At 46.9% G+C, this 22,335-nt stretch overlaps 1 protein-coding gene across 1 annotated transcript in view; it reads right to left on the reverse strand.

Annotated features, from left to right (window-relative positions):
- Positions 1–22,335, reverse strand: part of LOC147736578 (transmembrane protein 176B-like) — a 75,771-nt gene that overhangs the window by 4,959 nt on the left and 48,477 nt on the right. Inside the window, exons 5-6 of the mRNA XM_086953775.1 lie at positions 10,203–10,400; positions 9,057–9,176 (exon numbers count right to left, since the gene is read on the reverse strand). Of these exons, the coding sequence (XP_086809901.1) occupies positions 9,057–9,176; positions 10,203–10,400 (318 nt within the window). The remainder of the gene's footprint in view (positions 1–9,056; positions 9,177–10,202; positions 10,401–22,335) is intronic.

Here is a 22,335-nt window from a genome sequence, read left to right on the forward strand (position 1 = left end):
ATGGACGTTTTGGGCATCTTCTGCAGGTATTCTGGTTTTGCGATCAATTGGGCGAAATCCGTCCTTTTTGTGCTGAGCGAAGACCCCCCTAGAGTGCCTGAAAATTGTCCTGTGAGACTGGAGTCGGTTAGCTTTCGCTATCTAGGGATCCAGATTTCCGGTGATCCCAAGGTGCGCTTCCGGTTGAATCTATTGCCCCCCTTAGCTAGACTCCGGTCAGATGTTGCACGGTGGAAAACGCTCCCACTCTCCCTCTGGGCCGAGCCATCCTCTTTAAAATGATGGCTCTCCCACGATTCCTATATGCACTACAGAACTCCTTCGACCCTGTGCCACAGTCGTACTTCAGTGAGATTGAGTCTTTACAGCGTAGCCTCCTGTGGGAGGGGAGGCCGCGCATTGCCTTGCCAAAATTGATGTTGCCGTGGTACGACGGAGGCATTGGTTTGCCTAACATTCGGAAATACTATTGGGCGTCACAGTTGGCCACCATAAACCATGCTATATACGGTTCGCCGATAGACCCTGGTTATGCGATGGACCGCGGTCAAGTGCCGGGGGGAGAGTACACCTGTGTTCTATATGCGAAGCGTGGTCGATTCCCGTTGGTGGGGCCTCCTTCGATCTCCACTAGAGTATGGCATGAGGCCAATAAGCACCTCAAGTGAGCTGGTCGCTTGACTTTGGCTACTCCCTTGTGGAGTTATGAGATGCTGGGGATGCTCTGGAAGACCAAGGGGTTTGATCGCTGGAACTTAATTGGTATAACGCAAGTTCGCGATATATGGGGTAAGGATAGGTTGCTGACAATTGAGGAATTACAGGCTAAATATCAGCTGAATGAGACAGAACGGTTTAGGTACCTCCAGATCAGGCATGCTCTGAGCGCCGCTGTCCCCAGCGGTGAGACACCCCCAGTGGCCTCCCCATTAGAGGATTGTTTGCTCGATGGCCTAGTACCCACTAGAGTTATCTCCTTAACGTGTAGCAAGCTGATCAACCACACAGAGGACCCCTTGGTGTTGTTGCGCAGACAGTGGGTTGCTGATGGCTTTGTTCTTGATGAGGAGGATTGGAGGGAGGCGGTGGCATGCCCCAAGGAAGTAGCGTTCCCTATGAGGCTCTGTTTGGTCCAACTTAGGATTTTGCATCGCTCCTATGTCACGGGCCCGGGATTGCAGAGGATGGGCTTGGCTGGGTCTGCTGATTGCCGAAGAGGGTGTGGGCTACCTGGAATGTTCCTGCACATATTGTGGGAGTGTGAGAGGGTTCGTGAATTCTGGACCAAGATACATTCAAAAATGAGTGAAGTATGGGGAGTGAGGGTTGAGCTGGAGGCCAGGAGATGCTTGTTGAATGTGTGGGAGCCTACGGACCTACCGAGCTATGGTAAGGTCTGGGCGATCCTTGCGTGTGTGATCGCTAAACGAAACATAGCGCAGCTCTGGGGTGCCTCTCGGGCACCTCGGGTAAGGAAATGGATGGAAGATCTTGACTGGTGTATGTTTCGTGAGAAGTCAGTGTATCTATCCAGGGGGCGACCCCGCAAATGGGTCAAGATCTGGGGAACCTGGAATGCCTATTGTGGTGATATCTGTGAGCCGCCAGACCTGGAACCTACAGAAATGGACAGGGAGGACGCCTAGGCCCGTTTCCTTTCTTCTTAATCTTACGCTGTCATTGTCGGGAGCAGCATCCATAAATATGTAACTGTGGTCACCCGATAACCCCTGGTCATTGTTTGTGTGTTGTATTGTTGATTTCTTTTGCTAACAAAAAGAATTAAAAAAATAAATAAAACCCACTCTTCCGTCCACTTCACTTTGTAGTAGGAACCAGTGCGGCTCCTCCGCTAAGGTGGAGGAGTGTCATCCTACTGCTTTTCAACAGTGTAAAAAAAGGAAAAAATAAAATGATAATTAGACAATTTTATTATCATTTTGCTTTTCCCTGCTGAGGCAGTTTTGCGGTCCACAGCGGGGCTGCCCTCAGAGCAGAGGGGGGAGTTGTTAACCGTCTCTAAGTGCACATGACTGTTTGCCCAGCCATCTTGAGCCGGCCAAGCAGTCATGCGCACTTAGCATGTTCTCCCCTGGCTGTAAGGCACAGCCTGGGTGGAGAACACGCACAGGCTCGCAGTCCCTGTCTGAGAGCTGAACCACGGTGCCCAGACCAATCGCAACACTGTTGTCAGGGGGACCACAGCTTTGTGATTGGCTTGGGGAGCCTGTGTGCTTCCTGCTTCCGTTCCAGGACTCGTCAGGAAGAGATGACGGAGGAGAGATGCCGCCATGAGAGGCATGTGTATTTTTTTCTTAACACCCTCCTCCTCCCCCACGTCCCCCTGCCATTGGTATGAACCCAAATTTTGATGCAAATTAAACCCATTCCTGTTTGCTGGATTACCTTGTGTGGACCAACCTATGCACTGTTTTTGATTTTGCCTCATTTAAAACAAAAATGAAATGAACTTTGTTAAGTAAACAGTTCTAATGACTGAACAGGATTTGTTTTGGAAGCTGAACTCAGACTACTAATTTATTAAGCTAGAGAAACAAACACAAACTAACGGTCCATCTAAGGGATGGACGCACAATTTGGAACCAGGAATCCTAGCTCAAGTCCCACCTCCTTGTGTGATATCAGAGTAATCACTTCACTTCACTGCACCTTATATCCTCTCAGTGTCGAGTTATTTTGAGAACACTGTGGTATTTTGGTATTCTCAATGCAATCCTTCTCTACCACTAAAGGAATGTTCATGTGATGTTTCTATCAGAATGTTGGTGTTCTGCCTTGAGTACACGGTTGGCTGGGCTGAGCACCTTGCTGGATGCTCCTGGTGGGGTCTCTCTATGTTACTTGGAATAAACTATCATATAACCATAATATCACGTGTGGACTTCTCATCATTACATATTGGCGACGATCTTTAGAAAGAACCTACATCTGTCAAGTCTAGAAGTACTTTAAACAATTTCAAATTAAGAAAGAAAACTACAAATTAAGAAAGGACCTCCTGCAACAAGAAAAGCTTCCCCAACTGCCAGCATGACTCCACCAGTGACCTACAACCGGCGCCCACAGCAGTCTGGCAGTTGTCCTGTGTACCAGTGAGTCTACAAATTTTAAGTTGGAGCTGTGCCCTCACGCTGGGTAAGCCTGTTTTTCTTCACATTGGGACTCACGCTCCATCCTCACAGGAGGGTAAGCATTTTATTTGCCAACTCTGCCAGTTGTCCTATTTACAAGGAGAGTCTACTATATGCTGTGTTGGAGCTGTGCCCTCAAGAGTAAACACAAATCTTTACAGTTCCTGGCTCATCCTGTGTAGTGCATTCACGTGAGGTTAGATTCAGAAAAGGGGGTGGTGATGAACAGAGTGTCTGAATTAAGCAGACAACTCTTACCCAGTCCAAAGATCAGGGCTTGATCCATCACCGTTTTTTAGCTCACTGCACCATCCCAGCTCAGAACTTGGCTATATGCAAATTAGTCTGACCCTGGCCCAGTGCATCATGGGAACAGGGCAGACCAAACTACCAAGCCAATTCTTATACTGGGAAGGAAACAAGCTACCGGGGACCGGTTTCTGGCATTTCAGCCGTCTTCGGCCCGGCTTGCTTGAATCCTGATGGTGCAATGAGCTAGGGACTCACATCTGAGTATACCCTTCCACGCTTATGGTGGACAAAAATGATTCAGAAAAGGGGGTGGTGATGAACAGAGTGTCTGAATTAAGCAGACAACTCTTACCCAGTCCAAAGATCAGGGCTTGATCCATCACCGTTTTTTAGCTCACTGCACCATCCCAGCTCAGAACTTGGCTATATGCATCACCACCCCCTTTTCTGAATCGTTTTTGGCCACTATAGGTGTGGCAGGGTATACTCAGACATGAGTCCCTTTCTCACTGCACCATCAGGATTCAAGCAAGCCGGGCCGAAGAAGGCTGAAATGCCAGAAACCGGTCCCCGGTAGCTTGTCTCCTTTCTGGTGAAGAATTGGCTTGGTAGTTTAGTCTGCCCTGTTCCCATGATGCACTGGGCCAGGGACAGACTGATTTGCATATAGCCAGGTTCTGAGCTGGGATGGTGCAGTGAGATAAATAACGGTGATGGATCAAGCCCTGATCTTTGGACTGGGTAAGAGTGGTCTGCTTAATTCAGACACTCTGTTCATCACCACCCCCTTTTCTGAATTGTTCACGTGAGGTTAGGCATTAATCTCTCTGGGGAAGATGTGCGACTGTTCAAGTATGGATACATTATGCAGCAGTGACTTATTTCTATTGGATGTTAACTTATTTAAAGTCTTTGCCCAGAGGAGACTTTTCTCTACAGAGCTCGCTCCATGTCATGTGAGTGAACAAAGGATGCGTTGTGGTGATTTCTGCCTGTTTCGCCCGCTTACCACCAAGGTATACCAAAGCTTAATAATTTTTTGTGGAGATTCCTTTTTTTTTGTACATTATTTTCTTTGTTTCTGAGCGAAAATAGGAGCCACTGAAGCCATTGTCAGTTCAAATGCTTTTCCTCATTTTAAAATTCAGCGCGTGTCTTTCACTGTGCACGCTCTCACCTGCTGTCTTCAACGGAGCTCCTGTGACGTGCTGTCTTCTCTGCCGGATCTCCCGATGTGGTTTGGTGTGAGGAAGCGCCGTGAGCCACCCTGCTTTGCGTCACTGTGCGTGTCGCCATGTTTGTTTTGGGAGTCCTTGATGTTACCAGCGCTGTTTACGTTGTCTGCCTCAACGTCTTTCGGAGTTTTAATGCCAACCATTCTGGCCGTTTTTATTTCACACGTTTATGTATTGCGATGCAGCAGACAGCAGGACAAGTGAAATTTTTCCCTCATCCTCAACTGAGCGCTGTGACAATTCTAAGGTACTGTGCACTTTGCACTATTATCTTTTGCATTATGTAATTGTATTCTGCTTAGAGATAATAGTGTTTAGATGAGGTTTCACCTCTACTGTTCCTCATCTTCCTTGTTCTTGAAATGAAGGTTTCTTTTGTTCTTTCTATTTTCTTATTGCCTTCCACTCTTTTTCTTCCTTAAAGTTCTGTAAGAAGGGATGATGGTTTATATGGTGTAAGAAGGGAGGATGGTTTATATGTTTTTCCATTCTTCTTTCTTTTTCTTTTTTATGGGTGTTTACTCTTTGCTGTTCCTTTTCCCGCTTTTGCTCAATTTACTTGCTTTCATTTCCTCCTGTTCTCTGTGGCTGTTTTTAGCTTTTTGTTTTCTGTTTGAGAAAAGAGGATGTGTGGTATTTTGGTATTCTCAATGCATTCCTTCTCTACCACTAATGGAATGTTCATGTGATGTTTCTATCAGAATGTTGGTGTTCTGCCTTGAGTACACGGTTGGCTGGGCTAAGCACCTTGCTGGATGCTCCTGGTGGGGTCTCTCTATGTTACTTGGAATAAACTATCATATAACCATATGATCACTTGTGGGCTTCTCATCATTACAAACACCTACTGATAGAGCAAGGTTTCGCACGTAAAGCGCCTTGCTTGGACTCAATTCTCTCAAAATAATGAGTAATGTATTGACCAACATGTTTCATATTACTAACAATACAAAACACAACATTTCTAGTATCTAGGGGAAGCTTTTCTATGTGCTTTTACTAATCGTAACTCAAAAGCATTAAAATGGCTGCCACAACGCGGGAACTTTTCTGCGCATGCGTCTGTCACACTCACGTGACATGACGTATTCTCTCTGCTTGGTGGGAAATTCTTGCTTCTGCGCAATAGAAGTAAGATGGCTACTCTGTGTTTTAAAGTGATAAAGCTTGCACTGCTGCTTTCGCTAAGCTGTTCGTTCTGCTTAATCCTTAATGCTATAGTTAAAATAAAATAATGGGAATAGAATAGAGAGTAGTGGTATACAGTACATTCATTTATTCTAAGTTCTAAAACTGTTTTTCTTTGACTTTGTTATTAGCTCTTGTTTATCAAATCAAAATACTTTGTTGCACCATCTTGGGTCCCGCTACTGCGCATGCTCTACATTTCCAAGAGTCCACAAGCCATGGCATTGAATGAGTGCCAGTGATAGCCTGACAGGAAGATGCGACAGGGAAAATGAACTTTTACCCTCTGAGGAAGACAACTTACCAATATTTCTATGCATTGTATTTGTTATTGAAGCAACCATTGTTGGGTGGAATAAAAGTGCATGAGAAAATAAGAACATGGGAGGGAGCATCAATTTGAATAATTTAAAGAAATGACGTCATAACTGGTACTGTGTGATGACCTCTCCTCGTTTTTTGACCAATCAAATTGAGGGAATTCACACATTTGCAACATTGGGGGGTGGTACACTACCCGTGAAAATGGTATATCTAAGGTAGGCTTAGCTAGTTAGATTGCCTGACTTGTCCGAATAGCTGACCTGTCACTGACCCAACGCACTCAATAGGCGATCGAGAGCAGAGGTGCTGGCGGAGCACTCTGACCGAAAATTCGGGAGCAGAGGTGCTGGCAGAGCACTCTGTCAGAAGATTCGATAACCCAGTCGGGGTTCTGGGAAGGAGTTCGATAACCCAATAGGGGTTCCTGAGGGAGAAGATTTGCTAACCCAATTGGGTTCGACTGTTAGCTGCAGAGAGGAGTGTGACGCTGGCGTTGCACTTTAGCTGTGGGTACCAGTCCTAACCTGCGGTGGTCTTGTCCTGATCCAATTTGGTCCGTACTTTCCTGATTCTGGTCTGCACCTGTCCTGTCCTGTTGGCACCTGAACTATCGGGGGTCCTGTCCTTTATCCCAGCCCGTGGCCAGGGTTGGTCTTCACACCATTCTAGGTAAATATAAAGCTGAGCAGGATATGTCATTGTGCTGTTTCCCTCTTTTTACCCTTCCTATGTTTCAATGCTTAACAAAAGTCTTACAATATTTCTGCATCGTTTTACTCTGATTATATTGTTTCTAATTGATCAACCTCTGATTAATTTAGTAAGAAAATATTTAGATAAAGCATTTAAATCTTTCCCGAGTCTGTGGTTATTTATGAGTGCAAATGTTTATTTGCTACCTATTTTCTTGCTAACTCCCTTGATCCCTTAGGACATTAGGTACCGGTGACATGGAATGGTAACTCAAGGTATAGGTCCTAAAAGGTTAAATAAATCACTGGTTTGGCGTAGTTTTACCTGTTCAAAGTGTATATGTGTTTATGGGCCCAGGTGAGTATGGTAAAATCTTAGGCAGGTGAACCCGCGCTCTATTACTACAATAAGTCAGTTTAAATGTCATACCAAAGCTCCCTTGGACATTTTTAAAAGATGATGTCACTACGCCGAAAATAAAAATATGTGCCATTCAGACATCGCGCGGCAGTCTGCCTTGTCTCCTGGTTTGTGTATTGTCTGTTTGTTCTCCAGGGATTCTTGACTATTACTAAGTTCAGGTTTTGAAGCTATTACGTTTAATAACTGTCACTCAGTGCGGTGATGTACTAAACCTAAACACGAAGGTGAAGATGAAGAATATAAACCTTTTTGGAATTTTAAAGAGTTTTCTATTTTTATATGACATTTGCTGCACGATTCATATGCTAAATATTTGATGGCCTGTCTTTCACTCTGGCTGCGGGGGCCAAACATGACGTCTGTCCAGACTCCCTTAGGAGTCTGCTGGCTCCCACACCCTATTATCATCAGAGTGCGGCAAACACTGAAATACAGAGAGCCCCTCACATAGTAAGTGTCCGATTCTCATGTTTCGACTGCTAACCAGGGTTTCTAAAGTTCCTTTGCACGATGGAAGGCTGCGAAAAACAACAGTCAAAAAAGAGAGGTGCTTTCTGCTGTCACTTGACTTGTTCAGGCTCAGTTAGAAATGCCGCCATTTTTTACGGATGCGTTTTCTTAAGTTGCCTTCTCTTCCACACAATGCCTTTTGACACATTTGCATGTGTGGCAATGCAGGACTTGTTTGTCTGAAACTGTATTGCTTACAAAATCACTTCGCTTGTACACTACCACGGTGCCTTGAGCATTCTGTGTACGGGCATTGTGCAAAGGGTGTCGTTTGTTGTTTCACCCATAAGCCGACTCTGCTATCAAGAAATCGTAAACAATGTCAGCCCAGCTGAGGCAACGACACGGCAGCATGGTCACCGTTATTATAAATACACATTCACTACCGTACTCAATTGGGGGAGCAGTCAGTGGTCACTGGGAGGTCACCACGATGCTGGTGTTTCTGTCCAGCTAGGTCCTGTCGATCCCTCTACGAGGAGGGAGGTTCAGATCGAGACCAAGACGGGGACATACATACTTTGCCTTCGGGTAAAAGTTACGGATCATCCAATAGGGGACTCCTGGCAGAGCATACGTGCACTCTAGACACCCTAGGTTTAGAAACGCACTGTAGGGGTACTCTATATTGAGTACTTATACGCCCGCACATACACATAGTTTTAGCACGATGGTAGAGCTGTTCATTGTGTTCACTGTCCTCATATTACTATCACCTTTATCTGTTTCAGTCTATTGATTATCGCAGCACATATATTTTATACATAACAGCAATGGTTCAATAAATATTGAAAACGGCCCTTTGTGCATCCTTTGTATACTTCTCTGAGAGAGCAGAGTGACTGAGCGAAAGGGTTCTAGATCGGTTATCATGATTCCAGAGGGGATCTGGGTTGTCTAATGTTGCCCAGACCCTTCGTAACCTTGCTTGGGTGTGGGGTGCTTATGGGGACACTGTGAGCTAGCTGGTCTGTAGGCAAACATATCCTGAGGCGGTGCGTAGAATCAGTCTAGCACCAATCCCAATGTTCATGTTGTCCAACAGACGCAGTTCCTGCTGGAAAGTGGAAACCACAAGACAGTGTCATTTAGTATGGCTGGCGGAACGGTATTTAGGGGAAGGAAGACTGCTGGGGGCATATACCTGGGTTCATCCAAAAACAGCTGCGGGTGTCAGTGCGATGATTCACAACACCACAGAACACATCCTTTCATACCCCGCCACCTCATTCAGAAGAAGCAGTCAGGACAGGCAGGCACCACAAGCCCTTGTATGTACCTTTAGTGAGGCCAGCTTACAGCAGAGGGTCTTACAGCCATAGCCTAAGGACCACAAGGCAATGCAGAGGGCCAGGGAGGTGGCCACCAGCAGCAGGATCCTGATGCCAGTGAGCACACTCTGCAAAGGAGAGAAGAAACAACACTTAGATGCATCATCACTCATGGACACCCTCCTCTCCAAGAACCAGGGCCGCTGAAGGTAACCAGGAGCTCATTTCAAATCAAGTTCAGGGGCTGTCTGAAGCCGGCACATGTATGATTTGTCTGCGCGGTTGCTTTGCTGTCGGATGCTCTAGCGTATGGGTTCTTTGCCCTCAACCATAACCCACCACCATAACCCAGCCACTGGAGAGGAGCTCTTCTGCCTGAGGTGGTAATTTCTGGGTCTTCATATTAAATCAATTTTTTTACAATTTCTTGGCAAGGTTGAAGATAAACCCCTTACCTTAAGATTTGGTCTCCCAACACCACTAATTCTTGGATGTCAGAAACGCCTCTTGTTCCTGTCAATACCTGTTGCTTTCATCCTTTCATTCACACTATCTGTACTAGTTGTCTTTACTGTCTACCACAATCTCCTCCACCCGGTCACCTTTTCTGCCAACAAATCTCTCCTCTTTTTCTGTCATCTCCCTGTCTGGTTCACTCGCTGCCATTTTCGCTTCTCATCTTCTAAGTCATGGCCACTGGTCACTGTGTCTGTGTTATTTCTACAGTACAAACCAATCCGTAAGGCAGGGGAGCCTTTGGTGAATTTTCAGCCCCACAGAGAAGCAGAGGAGGACCTTCTGAGGGATAGAGAGGGGCCGGTGGTGAGTAAGAATGATGTCTGCATAGTACAGGCATGGCGAGGTCAAGCAGTTCTCTGAATATCCCACATGTTAATACTAGAGCAGCGTAGGCAACAGAGGGCTGCCTACTCTCAACTCTACTAATGCTGCGGATTATCATTCGTGTGTATAGCTCAGTCCCCCGGGAATAAATAAGTAGTGTACTGCCCTTTCCCGAATGTCAATGGCATGCATCTTTGTTCTTCAGGGGTGGGGGTGCTCAACACATGCTAGTCGCTATGTGGCTGTGTGTAGGCAGACTCGTGGGTTCCTTGTCCCAGCCTTCAGGGATGAGGAATGGAGCCTCTACTTACCATGAACTTGTCAAGCAAACTCAAGCAGTCTGGGGACGGTGGTCGAGTAGAAAAGTAGGAGCCATAATACACTCGAGTACAAAGTTCAGAGGAGAGATGGTTGTACCAGTTGAACCATATGAAGTCGTAGGCGATGATCACAATCCCTGCAATGGCCACAGCGAAGCTCACCAGATTCATCAGCCACGCAAGAGACAACTGTAGACCAAATATACAAAATCATCATAAGCACCACATGCAAGGGTCTCGCACCCCAAGGTGGAGTCACAAACACACATAACAGGTGGGTTTAAACACGCATTCTCAGCATCCGGTTCTGTACTTTGATCAGGGCTTCACCTTACGGGCCAATGTGCATAGAAATGACTTTGTATCAACAAAAAGGCAAACAACTTTTGAGGAACTCCTGATTAATCAAAAACAGTTTCTATGTAGGACCTTCAGGGATAATAATTTTGAACACTGATATGAGTGATCTCCCGATTACATAGTGGCCTCGGAATACTGCACAATGGGAAAGGACGGATCTCCCAGTGTCAGCAGTTCCTGCAGAGGAACTGCAAAGCATGATCAGGAGAGGCATGGTGGATCACGTCATGGAGACTAGCCAATCACATAAGAGATGAAGGAAGCGTTAGGAGTTGCGATTAAGTTCTCAATGGCTGTTGGAGAAGGGGACTTGGGATGGATTAGAGCAGGGGTCTCCAACCTTTTCTGCAGTGAGAGCTACTTCTGATCAGTGAAAATCATCGTGAGCTACTAAGGGCCAAGCAACAGGCGAATTTTTCCAAGAGACTCTCTCACGCGCAGCTTCATTGACTTTTTAAGGCACGCCTAATTTATTCAGAGCCCATACTGTGGTATGAACAAAATACTTGAGTTCCCTAGAAACGCTGACCACATCTGAGCTAATCAGCGCATTGGTTGGCCTTGCCGTGCTTCTCAACATGAAATCCTTCCCATTATCCATGTTGGTGAACCCTTTAATTAGTCGAAATGTAATCAAATTTAAACAGATGGTAACCATGGGTGGAGGGGAGGAAATGAACCCTTAATCTTCATGGTGATGATCTCTGGCCTTCACCTGTAGGCCACACATGACTCCCTTACTGCTTCCCATAAGACCACTTCCCATCAAGGTGAGCCGCCCTCCTCTCCTGCCCTGACTGCAAATATGTCCCCTAGTGGAAGAGTTATAAGCCAGGCCAAAAGCAGAGCTAGGGACATCTTTTGGACTTTGGGGGCCTGTGCCAAAGGTATCTTGGGGGCCCCTGTTTGGGACAGCTTTGAATTTATGATCCATTCTCAGCTCTTTCATGCCCTCGATGCTAGGTCACTGACAGTGCACAGGCACCTCTGTCCAAATTCTAAAGCTGTTACATTTGATATATTCAGGTATACTGGGGTGTGTTTTCAATGTTGTAATGCAGCAGCTCACTAATATTACTGCAAATAATCCATGTGACACCCTCCTATTTCTCATATAGGAAGTCTTGTTTTGATCTAATAGGAACGTTATTTATGGATGTTGCAAGAAACATAAATACAACATTCATTTCTCTGCAAAAACGTCTGTAATAGACTTTCACAGACATTAACAATAAATTAAAGTTAAACAATATGTTGAAGAACTATTCACAGTTATGAATGAAGGCAAGACTCTGTGAACAACAGAACTTGCTCTATCATGGCCCCCCGGAAGGCTGGGGCCTTCCAGGGGGCCAGAGTCCACTTTGCCCATGTATAAAAACATCTCTGAGCAGAGGTATTTATAACTTCTGAGTTGGCATCCATTCACACCCACTATACTTTGAGAGCTTCAATCAGGGGATCTGTACTTCAAGATCCCCCTGCAAATCATTTTATTTTTAGAATATTTCATATAATAAGCCAGCAATCTATATCGTGATGAAAATGAAGTTTGCTGTGAAATCTTTACTATCCTGCTAATTCTTTTTGTTGCATCCCACGGATGTTGTTTGCAGAACTTGTTTAGATTTCAGTCCTTGCCATGTTTGCTCACTCCAAAAGTTTGCCATTGAGTTAGACATCATGGCACGCGATGCACATTCTTGGCCTTTAAGTGTAACTGTCACCAAAAATCAATTTTCAGCATCTTAAAGGCTTAAAACAGGAAACGGCCACCGTAGTTTTATTTTCCATCAGGGAATGCTATCTCTGGGAATCGACATGTTGCACAAAACATTGTAATTCACAAGTGCATTTTAAATTAGTGAATTTTGGTACGATCAGTTTAGGTGTGTTTCACTACCAATAATATGAAGTACGTTTTGACATTTTTATTTTAATGGTTGGCATCACAAATCACTTCTCCCCCTCCTCACTCTCTTCACGCCATCCATACTCTTGATCGGACCGTGGTTCTGGGCAAGAATATTTTTGGCGCCTGGGGCTGAGAAATACTAATGCTGAGGTACGGGCACACAATTATGCTACGACTAATTCAGGCAAGAGATTCTGCAGGCTGCAAACGCACAACATTGGACATGCACAGTGCCATCCTGAAACAAAAAGCGGTCTGATCAAAATCTAGGAAAGAATTGTAGGAAGCGTCCTCTCGCTTAGTCAGCTTGCACTTACAACTACACAGCAAGAACAACTAATTCAGGCCAGGGCTTACCGGTCGATCTGCTGCTTCACAAACGGATCAAAGAAGCGGTGCCTGCCTGGAAAATGCTAATGGCGCGGGTACTGGTGGGGTAGCAGTCCAATACTTCCTGTGCCATACCACTTGCTCACTCCAAAGCTCTCCAGCCCCTGCTGCTCTGCACTGAAACATGACCTGCGGGATGAAAGCGCGGTGCCTGGCTGCGGAAGGCAGGTGGCGCAAATATGACTCTAATGACGTCCTCTTCAGCCCGCCCCGCCAGCCTCAGCTAAGCTTAATTGAGCTTATCAGAGCAGCAGGTTTGGGTGAGGGCGGGCAACTGCTACTGAAAAAAGGCCGAAAAAACACCAAGGACAATAAAGGGCTACAAAATAAAAATGCTGGCTCGAGCTACTCACAGGGCCTCTGCGAGCTACCGGTAGCTCGCGATCGACCGGTTGGAGACCCCTGGATTAGAGGCAGGTCATCAGACCAAAAGAGCAACATGCGAGCTGTGGTGGTAAGGGATGAATCCAATCAGCCATGACATTAAGGATGTGTTAGGAGATGCTATGAAGATCTCTATGGCTGTCGGAGCAGAGGACTTGGGGTGGAGAATACAGTAGAGCAGAGGCAGGTCCTCAGATCTAAGGAGCAACATGAGCAGCGGTGGCCAATCACACCTCAAGCAAGGAGGTCTGCGGGATCGAACTGGTGAGTGCAGTGCCACCAAATAACAAGCTTGGAATTGGAAGGTTGAAAAATCAGATACCTGGTCCTAATTCAGAAATAATAAGGAAGGTGGGCTGAGAAATACTGTACCTAAGACAAAAACTGCTGTGCCAGCACAATGCCTTAGTGCCATGCCTGCGTCATGTCTCCATGCCGTGCCAGCACCACATCTCCATGCCATGCCAGCACCATATCTCTGTGCCATGCCAGCACTGTGTCTTCATGCCATGCCAGCACAACAACTCTGTGCCATGCCAGCACCACATTTCCATACCATGTATGTCAGCACCATGTCTCCATGCTATGCTAGCACCACCTCTCAATGCCATGTCAGCACCACCTCCCCATGCCATGCAAGCACCATCTCTTTGCGCCATACAGGCACCATGTCTCCATGCCACGCTAGCAACATGTCTCTATGCCATGCCAGCACCATATCTCCATGTCAGCACCTTGTCTCCATGCCATGCCAGCACCACGTCTTCAAGCCATGCCAGCAAATGCCTAATACCAGTCGGTAACGGCCGAAATTCGGTAATTTCGGCCGTTACCAATCGGTATTAGGGTTCATACATCTGGCCCCATATCTTTGCAAAGGCAGGCAGAGGAGAAAAGGACTTCCATGCAGACACACTGACGGGAACCACTGAGTTTCCTGCACACAGAGACTCCAGCACCCAGTGATCCGACATCCCTCGCTGGGTGTCCATCTCGAGACCAAGACGGGGTCCCACAGTCTTTCAATTCAGGTAGTGGGGTTGGCTTTTTCCTAGGGGGATTTCTTGGCTCCACACCTACATACTTGTTAGGTACACTTAGGTACATTTAGATAGGGTTGTATCATAGGAGTACGCTTTATTACTGTCATGTATTTTTATGCTTGCCTGTATTCATTGTTTTAGCACTATGGTAAGAATATACCAACATTTTTCTATATTGGTGCTTACAATCACATATATCTATTTCTGTATTATGTTGAAGGACTGGGTTCTTTTGGACCCAGCGGTGCCAGGGCACAACACCTGAAACCTTCGTGGGTAACCTGCTCCGGCGTACAAGTCACAGAGACACGGGACACTTCCTTCGGCGTCAAAGATTCAAGGTTTATTTGCTGCAGGGAACACAGAAGTCACAGGAAGTACATCGAGTGTAGTTCGGGGAGACTGCTTCAAATTGGTTCTGTGGATCGCTCCTTTTATACAGTTTTTACCCATAGGATAACATTGAACACAAAAGTTTACAACCCGGTTCCCACATTTAGCTCCCAGAGGGGTCGCTTTGGTCACTTTGAAACACACAAGGTCCGGAACATAAGTGCGGAAACATTTGGCGGTTCCCAACTGTAAAAACCCATCTTCCCACCATTAGCAAATTCCAATCAGCAGTAAAGTAGATCGAAATAGGAACGAAGACAGGTGCAGAGGAAGACGGAGACAGTGGGGAGATCGGAAAGGGTGTAAAAGGGGAGGTATCGAGAAACACGAGATACAGGCATCAAAGGGACGTGCCTAATGAGATGCACGGCTGAGACAATAAGTCCGTGCGGCAAGATGAGCCTCGAGCGGCGCCATCTGCCTTACAGCAGCAACCCCCTCGTCATAAAGACACTTACAAAGAACATGTGTCTTCCGCAAATATCTTGGGAGTCCCAGGGTCGCGAAGCGGACAGCGTCCGTTCGCTGGCTACTTGAGGGCAAGAGACAAAATGGATGCCGTATCTAAGATGGAACCCGTGGGTACAGATGAAAAGCCCACATAACAAACGAACGGTTTAAGTTAGCACAGCGAAACTGCGCACACTTACTAAACTCGTCATTTGCGGTTCATAGATACCAGACTCGACCATATTCGTGCGAGTCGAAAACACCACTTACAATTGTCACGGAACCTCAGACGCTCCTTTTGCCCTCATGTAGGCAAGCACTAGTCGGAATCATATTCGATATTCATCAGACCATCAAGATGTTGTTGTAGCATAGCTCTGTCCAATCGAGTCCCCTTGGTAACAGATGGTTGTCTCATACACGTTGTAGCACAGAGGCCACATAAGGCAGGACCACACTGCACACAAAGGCAACACGTGAACAGGAACACTACCACAACCCCGATGATCATCAGAATCTTCCAACCCCAAGTCGATATCAGGCCCCAAAACCACCCAAGTAGCGTCCAATCCCCTACATCCACGTGTATGGATTCGGAGATCTTATGCAACTTCGAGATGGCTTGATAGACAGTAGGAGCATTATCTGGAATGAAAATGCAACAGCTCGAATGGATCACTTTACATACCCCACCGCGATCTGCTAAGACGACATCTAAAACCATACGGTTTTGTAACGTCATAAGTCTCTCCGCCTGAAGTTCTGTGGTGATATTACCAAGGGCACTGGCAGTAATATTAGCTGTCGATTCTACCACTCGAGTCAACTGTCTCAGGTTCCTACTATTAACCATAGGTCCCCAAAACGGGAGGAAACCCTTGAAAAAGTCTCCTGCCTCTTGACCGGCAGTATCCTCTTCGCTAATTACGCCTCGTACAACTCTAGTCTTATGGTAATCGGCATCTACAGTGAACGTCGGAGATAACAAATTTGCAATAAAACATGAGCCCATGAAGTCTGCGGGCAACCATGTATATGCACGATCATGACAGATGAAGTATGTACCCTTGGCAGCCAGAAACACAGGGGACGAGAATATTGGCAGAACGTAACTTTCAGTGCAAGCACTTGCTCCAAGTGGGGCGTGCGAACCACGACCCACAAGACAAAGATTACCAGTGTGGGGTACGACCCATATTGGAGGCGAGCTTTTAAGCTGCTTTTCATTAGTGAACATACTATATTCCCCTCTACTTAGGACCCTATAGGCTTGTACCTCCTCTTTAGGGATAAGAAAAGGATCATGGATCGCCAGAGAGTTTGTTCCGTTAAAGACTTGCCAATATCCACAGAGCCTTAACCCTCGTTGCTGCAGGAGCAGCCTACCAGCGAAATCTGCCAGGAGACCCTGCGTGAGGAGAAGCGAGGCCGCAGCGGAGGTGAGAGGCGCGGCCCGGGGACTGCGAGGGACAGCGTCAGTACCATCAGCTGTTCCCTCTTCCCGCGTGAGCCGCGCCCCCTCCCAGTGCCCCGCCCCCTGCAAGGAGTTTAAAACCTCTCGCGGCCCCCGCTCTGCGGGTGCCGCTCGCCAGAGAGTTTGTTCCGTTAAAGACTTGCCAATATCCACAGAGCCTTAACCCTCGTTGCTGCAGGAGCAGCCTACCAGCGAAATCTGCCAGGAGACCCTGCGTGAGGAGAAGCGAGGCCGCAGCGGAGGTGAGAGGCGCGGCCCGGGGACTGCGAGGGACAGCGTCAGTACCATCAGCTGTTCCCTCTTCCCACGTGAGCCGCGCCCCCTCCCAGTGCCCCGCCCCCTGCAAGGAGTTTAAAACCTCTCGCGGCCCCCGCTCTGCGGGTGCCGCTCGCCAGAGAGTTTGTTCCGTTAAAGACTTGCCAATATCCACAGAGCCTTAACCCTCGTTGCTGCAGGAGCAGCCTACCAGCGAAATCTGCCAGGAGACCCTGCGTGAGGAGAAGCGAGGCCGCAGCGGAGGTGAGAGGCGCGGCCCGGGGACTGCGAGGGACAGCGTCAGTACCATCAGCTGTTCCCTCTTCCCGCGTGAGCCGCGCCCCCTCCCAGTGCCCCGCCCCCTGCAAGGAGTTTAAAACCTCTCGCGGCCCCCGCTCTGCGGGTGCCGCTCGCCAGAGAGTTTGTTCCGTTAAAGACTTGCCAATATCCACAGAGCCTTAACCCTCGTTGCTGCAGGAGCAGCCTACCAGCGAAATCTGCCAGGAGACCCTGCGTGAGGAGAAGCGAGGCCGCAGCGGAGGTGAGAGGCGCGGCCCGGGGACTGCGAGGGACAGCGTCAGTACCATCAGCTGTTCCCTCTTCCCGCGTGAGCCGCGCCCCCTCCCAGTGCCCCGCCCCCTGCAAGGAGTTTAAAACCTCTCGCGGCCCCCGCTCTGCGGGTGCCGCTCGCCAGAGAGTTTGTTCCGTTAAAGACTTGCCAATATCCACAGAGCCTTAACCCTCGTTGCTGCAGGAGCAGCCTACCAGCGAAATCTGCCAGGAGACCCTGCGTGAGGAGAAGCGAGGCCGCAGCGGAGGTGAGAGGCGCGGCCCGGGGACTGCGAGGGACAGCGTCAGTACCATCAGCTGTTCCCTCTTCCCGCGTGAGCCGCGCCCCCTCCCAGTGCCCCGCCCCCTCCCTACACCTCACTTATTTAAACAGGGCCTAGCACGCGCATCGCGGGACGCGCGCGGGCGAAGCCCGGGCAAAGGGCGGGCCCTCTGTGGCCCTCAGGGGCCTGAAGTGGCCGGGTCGGGCCACCCCTCTCAGCTCGCCCCTCGGAAGTCACAAGTCAAACCTAGGCCGCACCCAGAGAAAAGTGGTAGCTTACACAAGACAAAGATGACAAAAACCTGCAAAACCCCGATGGCCACTCGTTCAACCAGCAGATCTAAAACAGTGAGTACACCTTTGCCCACTATAACCGCCATAGATAAAATGCTCCAAAAAACTATCAATGTAGTGGCGGACGCCATTCAAGATACCGAGAGGAGGCTCTCTCTGACTCCCAATCTATGTTTCCCAAATCTGTCCTCACATACTAGTGTAGAAGACCCAAATATGGAGGACTCAACTTCATCACAAGAGTCCCTTCTTATGCAATCATTCTCAGAACTACCAAGATCGCATATCAAAGAAAAACCCTCAAATTCCTCTTCCACGGACCTATTAGCGAACACCTTGGATAATAGCCTTATGATTCACACTAATAGTGCAAATAATACTCAACAAGGAAAAGATCCTGCTTCCGCACTGAAACCTCACATCATGGAGATTCCCACATTAACCATTGCTATAACTGAAACCCAATCACCTAAACAATGCAATACGCCAAAATCCAAGAGAAAAAAGCCCAGAGTCATATTTCCTAAAAAGAAAATCCACCACATACCAGGCAAACCCAAGCGATCGCTCAAAGACATGTGGCAGAAGAATAGTCAAGAGAAACCCCCTGTCTCAAAGCGGGGCAGGCCCCTACCAACTTCTCCACTGGTCTATGATGTAAGTGGGAATATCAATTCCAAAACTGGTGTCTCCCTAGTAAATGAGGAAACAGGACACATTGAGAAGCAGAGCAGTGTAATCTTGCCAACAATGAGAGAGATTGAAACCCTAATCAAAACAATTCTACAACCCATTCAACATCAGATCGACAATATAGAGAGGGCGCTGAGTAAATTTGAGAGAGCACAAAATGATGTATCATCCAGTATCCTCAGATTGCTTAAAACAGCGAACACGCCCTCAACCTTTGTTCCATCTTCATCAACCCTAACTGTAAAAAACTCAAAAACAGTGAATAAAATAGATAACACGTTAAAGAACACAGGAAAACTAAACCACCCACAACCTCAGTGTCTACCTATCACTGTCCAAACACCAAATTCTCAATCAGCTTCTACCCCTACTGTGATCCCAAATACATCTATGCCTAACACACTTAACACCCAAACAGATGAGGATGATAGTGAGTGGGCTGCAGAGGGCCACCTACCTAATACCAACGGAGGTATATGCGAGGAAAAAAGTCGTATGGCCCCTCCCAAAGGAAACACTCAACTCAAAGACACAGGAATACAGCCCCCCAGACCTATCACAACACGTCCGTTAACACATATTAATCTGCCACCACAGGCCAACCCTTATACAATAGTCATGATTGGGGTACCAAAAGTTGCTGCTGATAAGGAAGAAACACGGGAGGAACTGAGAAACAAAGCAATGCAATGGCTTTCTATACATAGGCCTCTTCCCTCAAATATAATAGGTACCATCCATCATGTTAAAAGAGTAGAGTGGGTGGGCACTCGCTTTAAATCTACAGAGGGTGACTGTATTGTGGTCACCTTCAAATATCTAGGCCCGGCGAAATTCATCGCAGGATGGAGAAGCACCGGGACAAAAAGCCTTATTCGAACCATGGGTCTTAGCTACTTCTATCCAGTCCGTTCAGATCCCCACAGGAATAAAATAAATTATAACTATACTCAAGAAGGATCTTACAGGACACAGCAGAACAATCAACCCTGGCTGACCTCTGTCCCACCCTGCCTAGACACGCCAATGGCCCTAGATCAACATCCTTACTCTCACTTATGGGGAAACAAAGCCCACAACTACCAACCAATAGAAACAGCTGAACGCTATGGGTATGGTCACCACAGGGCCTTTAACCACACCACCTCACAATACAATGACTATGGGTTTCCTATATCTAACCGTTATGATATTCTCCTTAGCCACGACCCACTGGAGGAGGTAGACTGACTGCCATCTGACCTGTTTCCTATCTCACTCTTTGAAAAAATAAACTGCCTGGTAGGAAACATGAAGACTATACCTAATACACCTAATCCCCCAGTGGTCATTTCTTCTAGTACCATCTGCACGACGAATTTAAAACACCGAGTCAACCCTAAAATAAACCACGTCTTGTCCCACTCAGAAGATGAGGCAGGTATCTCTTCCTTACCAACAATTTGTAAGCCACATGTATCACCTGAAATTCTAAGGGCAAACCCTGTTATAAGGGATATTCAAAATCTGTATCCTCCATCTGTTATAACACCCATTTCAAACTTAGCTCACTATGCCCCTAATACACTCAAGATACTATCCTGGAATCTCGCAGGATTGGCCTCAAAAATTATTGACCCGTCGTGGGAAGCCTTTGTCAAAAACTACACCATCTTGTGCTTCCAAGAAACATGGCTAATAGATAACAATATCTGTATTGAGGGTTATCAAGGCTTTTCTGTTCCCGCATCTCCCTCCCTCAGTGGTAGAGCAAAGGGAGGACTGGCAACATTTGTTAGCCTGTCCCTTAAAATGCAGATCAATCAAGTGCAGCTGGATAACAGGAATATGCAGGTACTGACTCTTGGACGGGGTAAGAAAGCCATAACCCTAATTAATTTTTACAATTCCGTCGCAAATCCGAACGATTGTAATCTTGTTAGTCTTGAAAATTACCTAAATGAATCTGGCTCAAAACTACCACAGGATAAAATTCTTCTTGGTGATTTTAATACACACATCTGTGGTAACCCACTCTCAACCACCTTAGGGACTCTGGGCTGTGGGCTCAGAACAGGTCCCCATTTTACACACTGCCAGCGGGGAACCAAACTAAACACTCTAACGGACACCTTGAATTTGACCTTGGCGTTATCTATGAAAGACGACTCCTTCATCTTCAAAGCTCCAACTTACAAAGGATCAGAGTCAGGGTCTTTTATAGATCATATTCTCCTGTCAACTGGAGTTGCCCAACAGGTTTTAAATTTTGATATTCTGGAGAGCATTCACAGCGATCACAATCCTTTGCACCTGGAATTGCAATGCGGCCCGAAAGTGCTCCATAAAAACATTAAGGACCCTGGGACGCTCAAGTTAGTTAATAATAAGCGCCGCTTAAAATGGAACTTGGTAAACAGTGACAAATTGTATGAGGACGTCGCTTTACACTGTGAACACGAACTAAAGCTCTGTGCTACAAATTCCGCTCCTCCAGAATCTATTTTATCCGCCTTTGTGGTTGTGTCTAAAAGAATAGAGCAACTACTGACGGTAACAACCAAAGGATCTATTGCTCTACACCCCCGCTGGTTTGATCATGCATGTTCCTCTGCAAACCGCAAACTAAAAGCTGCTCTTAAAAATAAACCGAGAGACTCTGCACGTATTAAGGCCCTTCGGATGGACTACAAAAAGGCCCTTGCTCTACGCAAAAAGTCAATTAAAACCAAAACTTGGGAATCTTTGCTCGACCCCTCTACTTTGGGCAACAGCTCAAAATTCTGGAGCATAATAAATAAACCACTTTTTGGCAATCCAAACGATGAGAGTCTCGGTACAGTTATATCGGAGGATGACTGGATCACCCATTTTGGAGCTATCTTTAAGAGCGACGCCCCACAGTCTCCAGAGCCATTCCACCTTCCTGAAAGTAACCCGCTACAATTTTCGACTAAAGAAATTGAACTAGGGATACTTGGTCTTTCCAGTAACAAAGCCCCGGGCCCTGATGGTCTTCCACCTGACCTATTCAAGTCTAACATCACTTTATGGGCTCCCATTCTTACCTCTGTCATCAACGCCGGGGTCAAAGTGGGTGCTCCTAAATCCTGGGGAGCATCTACCATCGTCCCTGTTTACAAAAAGGGGGACAGAACAAAAGCGGCCTGCTACAGACCAATCTCCCTGATAAACTCTGTTGCGAAGGTAGTAGGTGGGATTTTACTAAAGAGGCTGAACGCATGGGCCAAACATCACAACATAATGACCCCAGCACAATATGGATTCAGACCAGGTCATGCAACAACAACACAGTGTCTGAATCTGTATCTAATTAGTGGTAAATACACCCAAGCAAGAGAGGGAACTGTGTATATGGCCTTTATGGACCTTTCCTCTGCTTTTGACTGTGTTGATAGGAGCAAACTTTGGGAAGTTCTGCAAAAAATGGGCGTAGAAAATAATTTGATCAATTTCCTGGCTGACCTACACAGTGACACCCGAGCTAAAGTGCGTTTTACAAGAGACTTGAAAGTAACGAGAGATTTTAAAATTAACCGAGGAGTCAGGCAGGGCTGTATATTAGCACCTTTTCTTTTTAACTTATATATTAATGGACTTGAAGATCACCTGGTAAAAACAGACACGGATTACCCCCGAAT

The sequence above is a fragment of the Lissotriton vulgaris genome, chromosome 1_2, assembly GCF_964263255.1.
Source record: "Lissotriton vulgaris chromosome 1_2, aLisVul1.2, whole genome shotgun sequence".
In the NCBI taxonomy this organism is placed as follows: Eukaryota; Metazoa; Chordata; class Amphibia; order Caudata; family Salamandridae; genus Lissotriton; species Lissotriton vulgaris.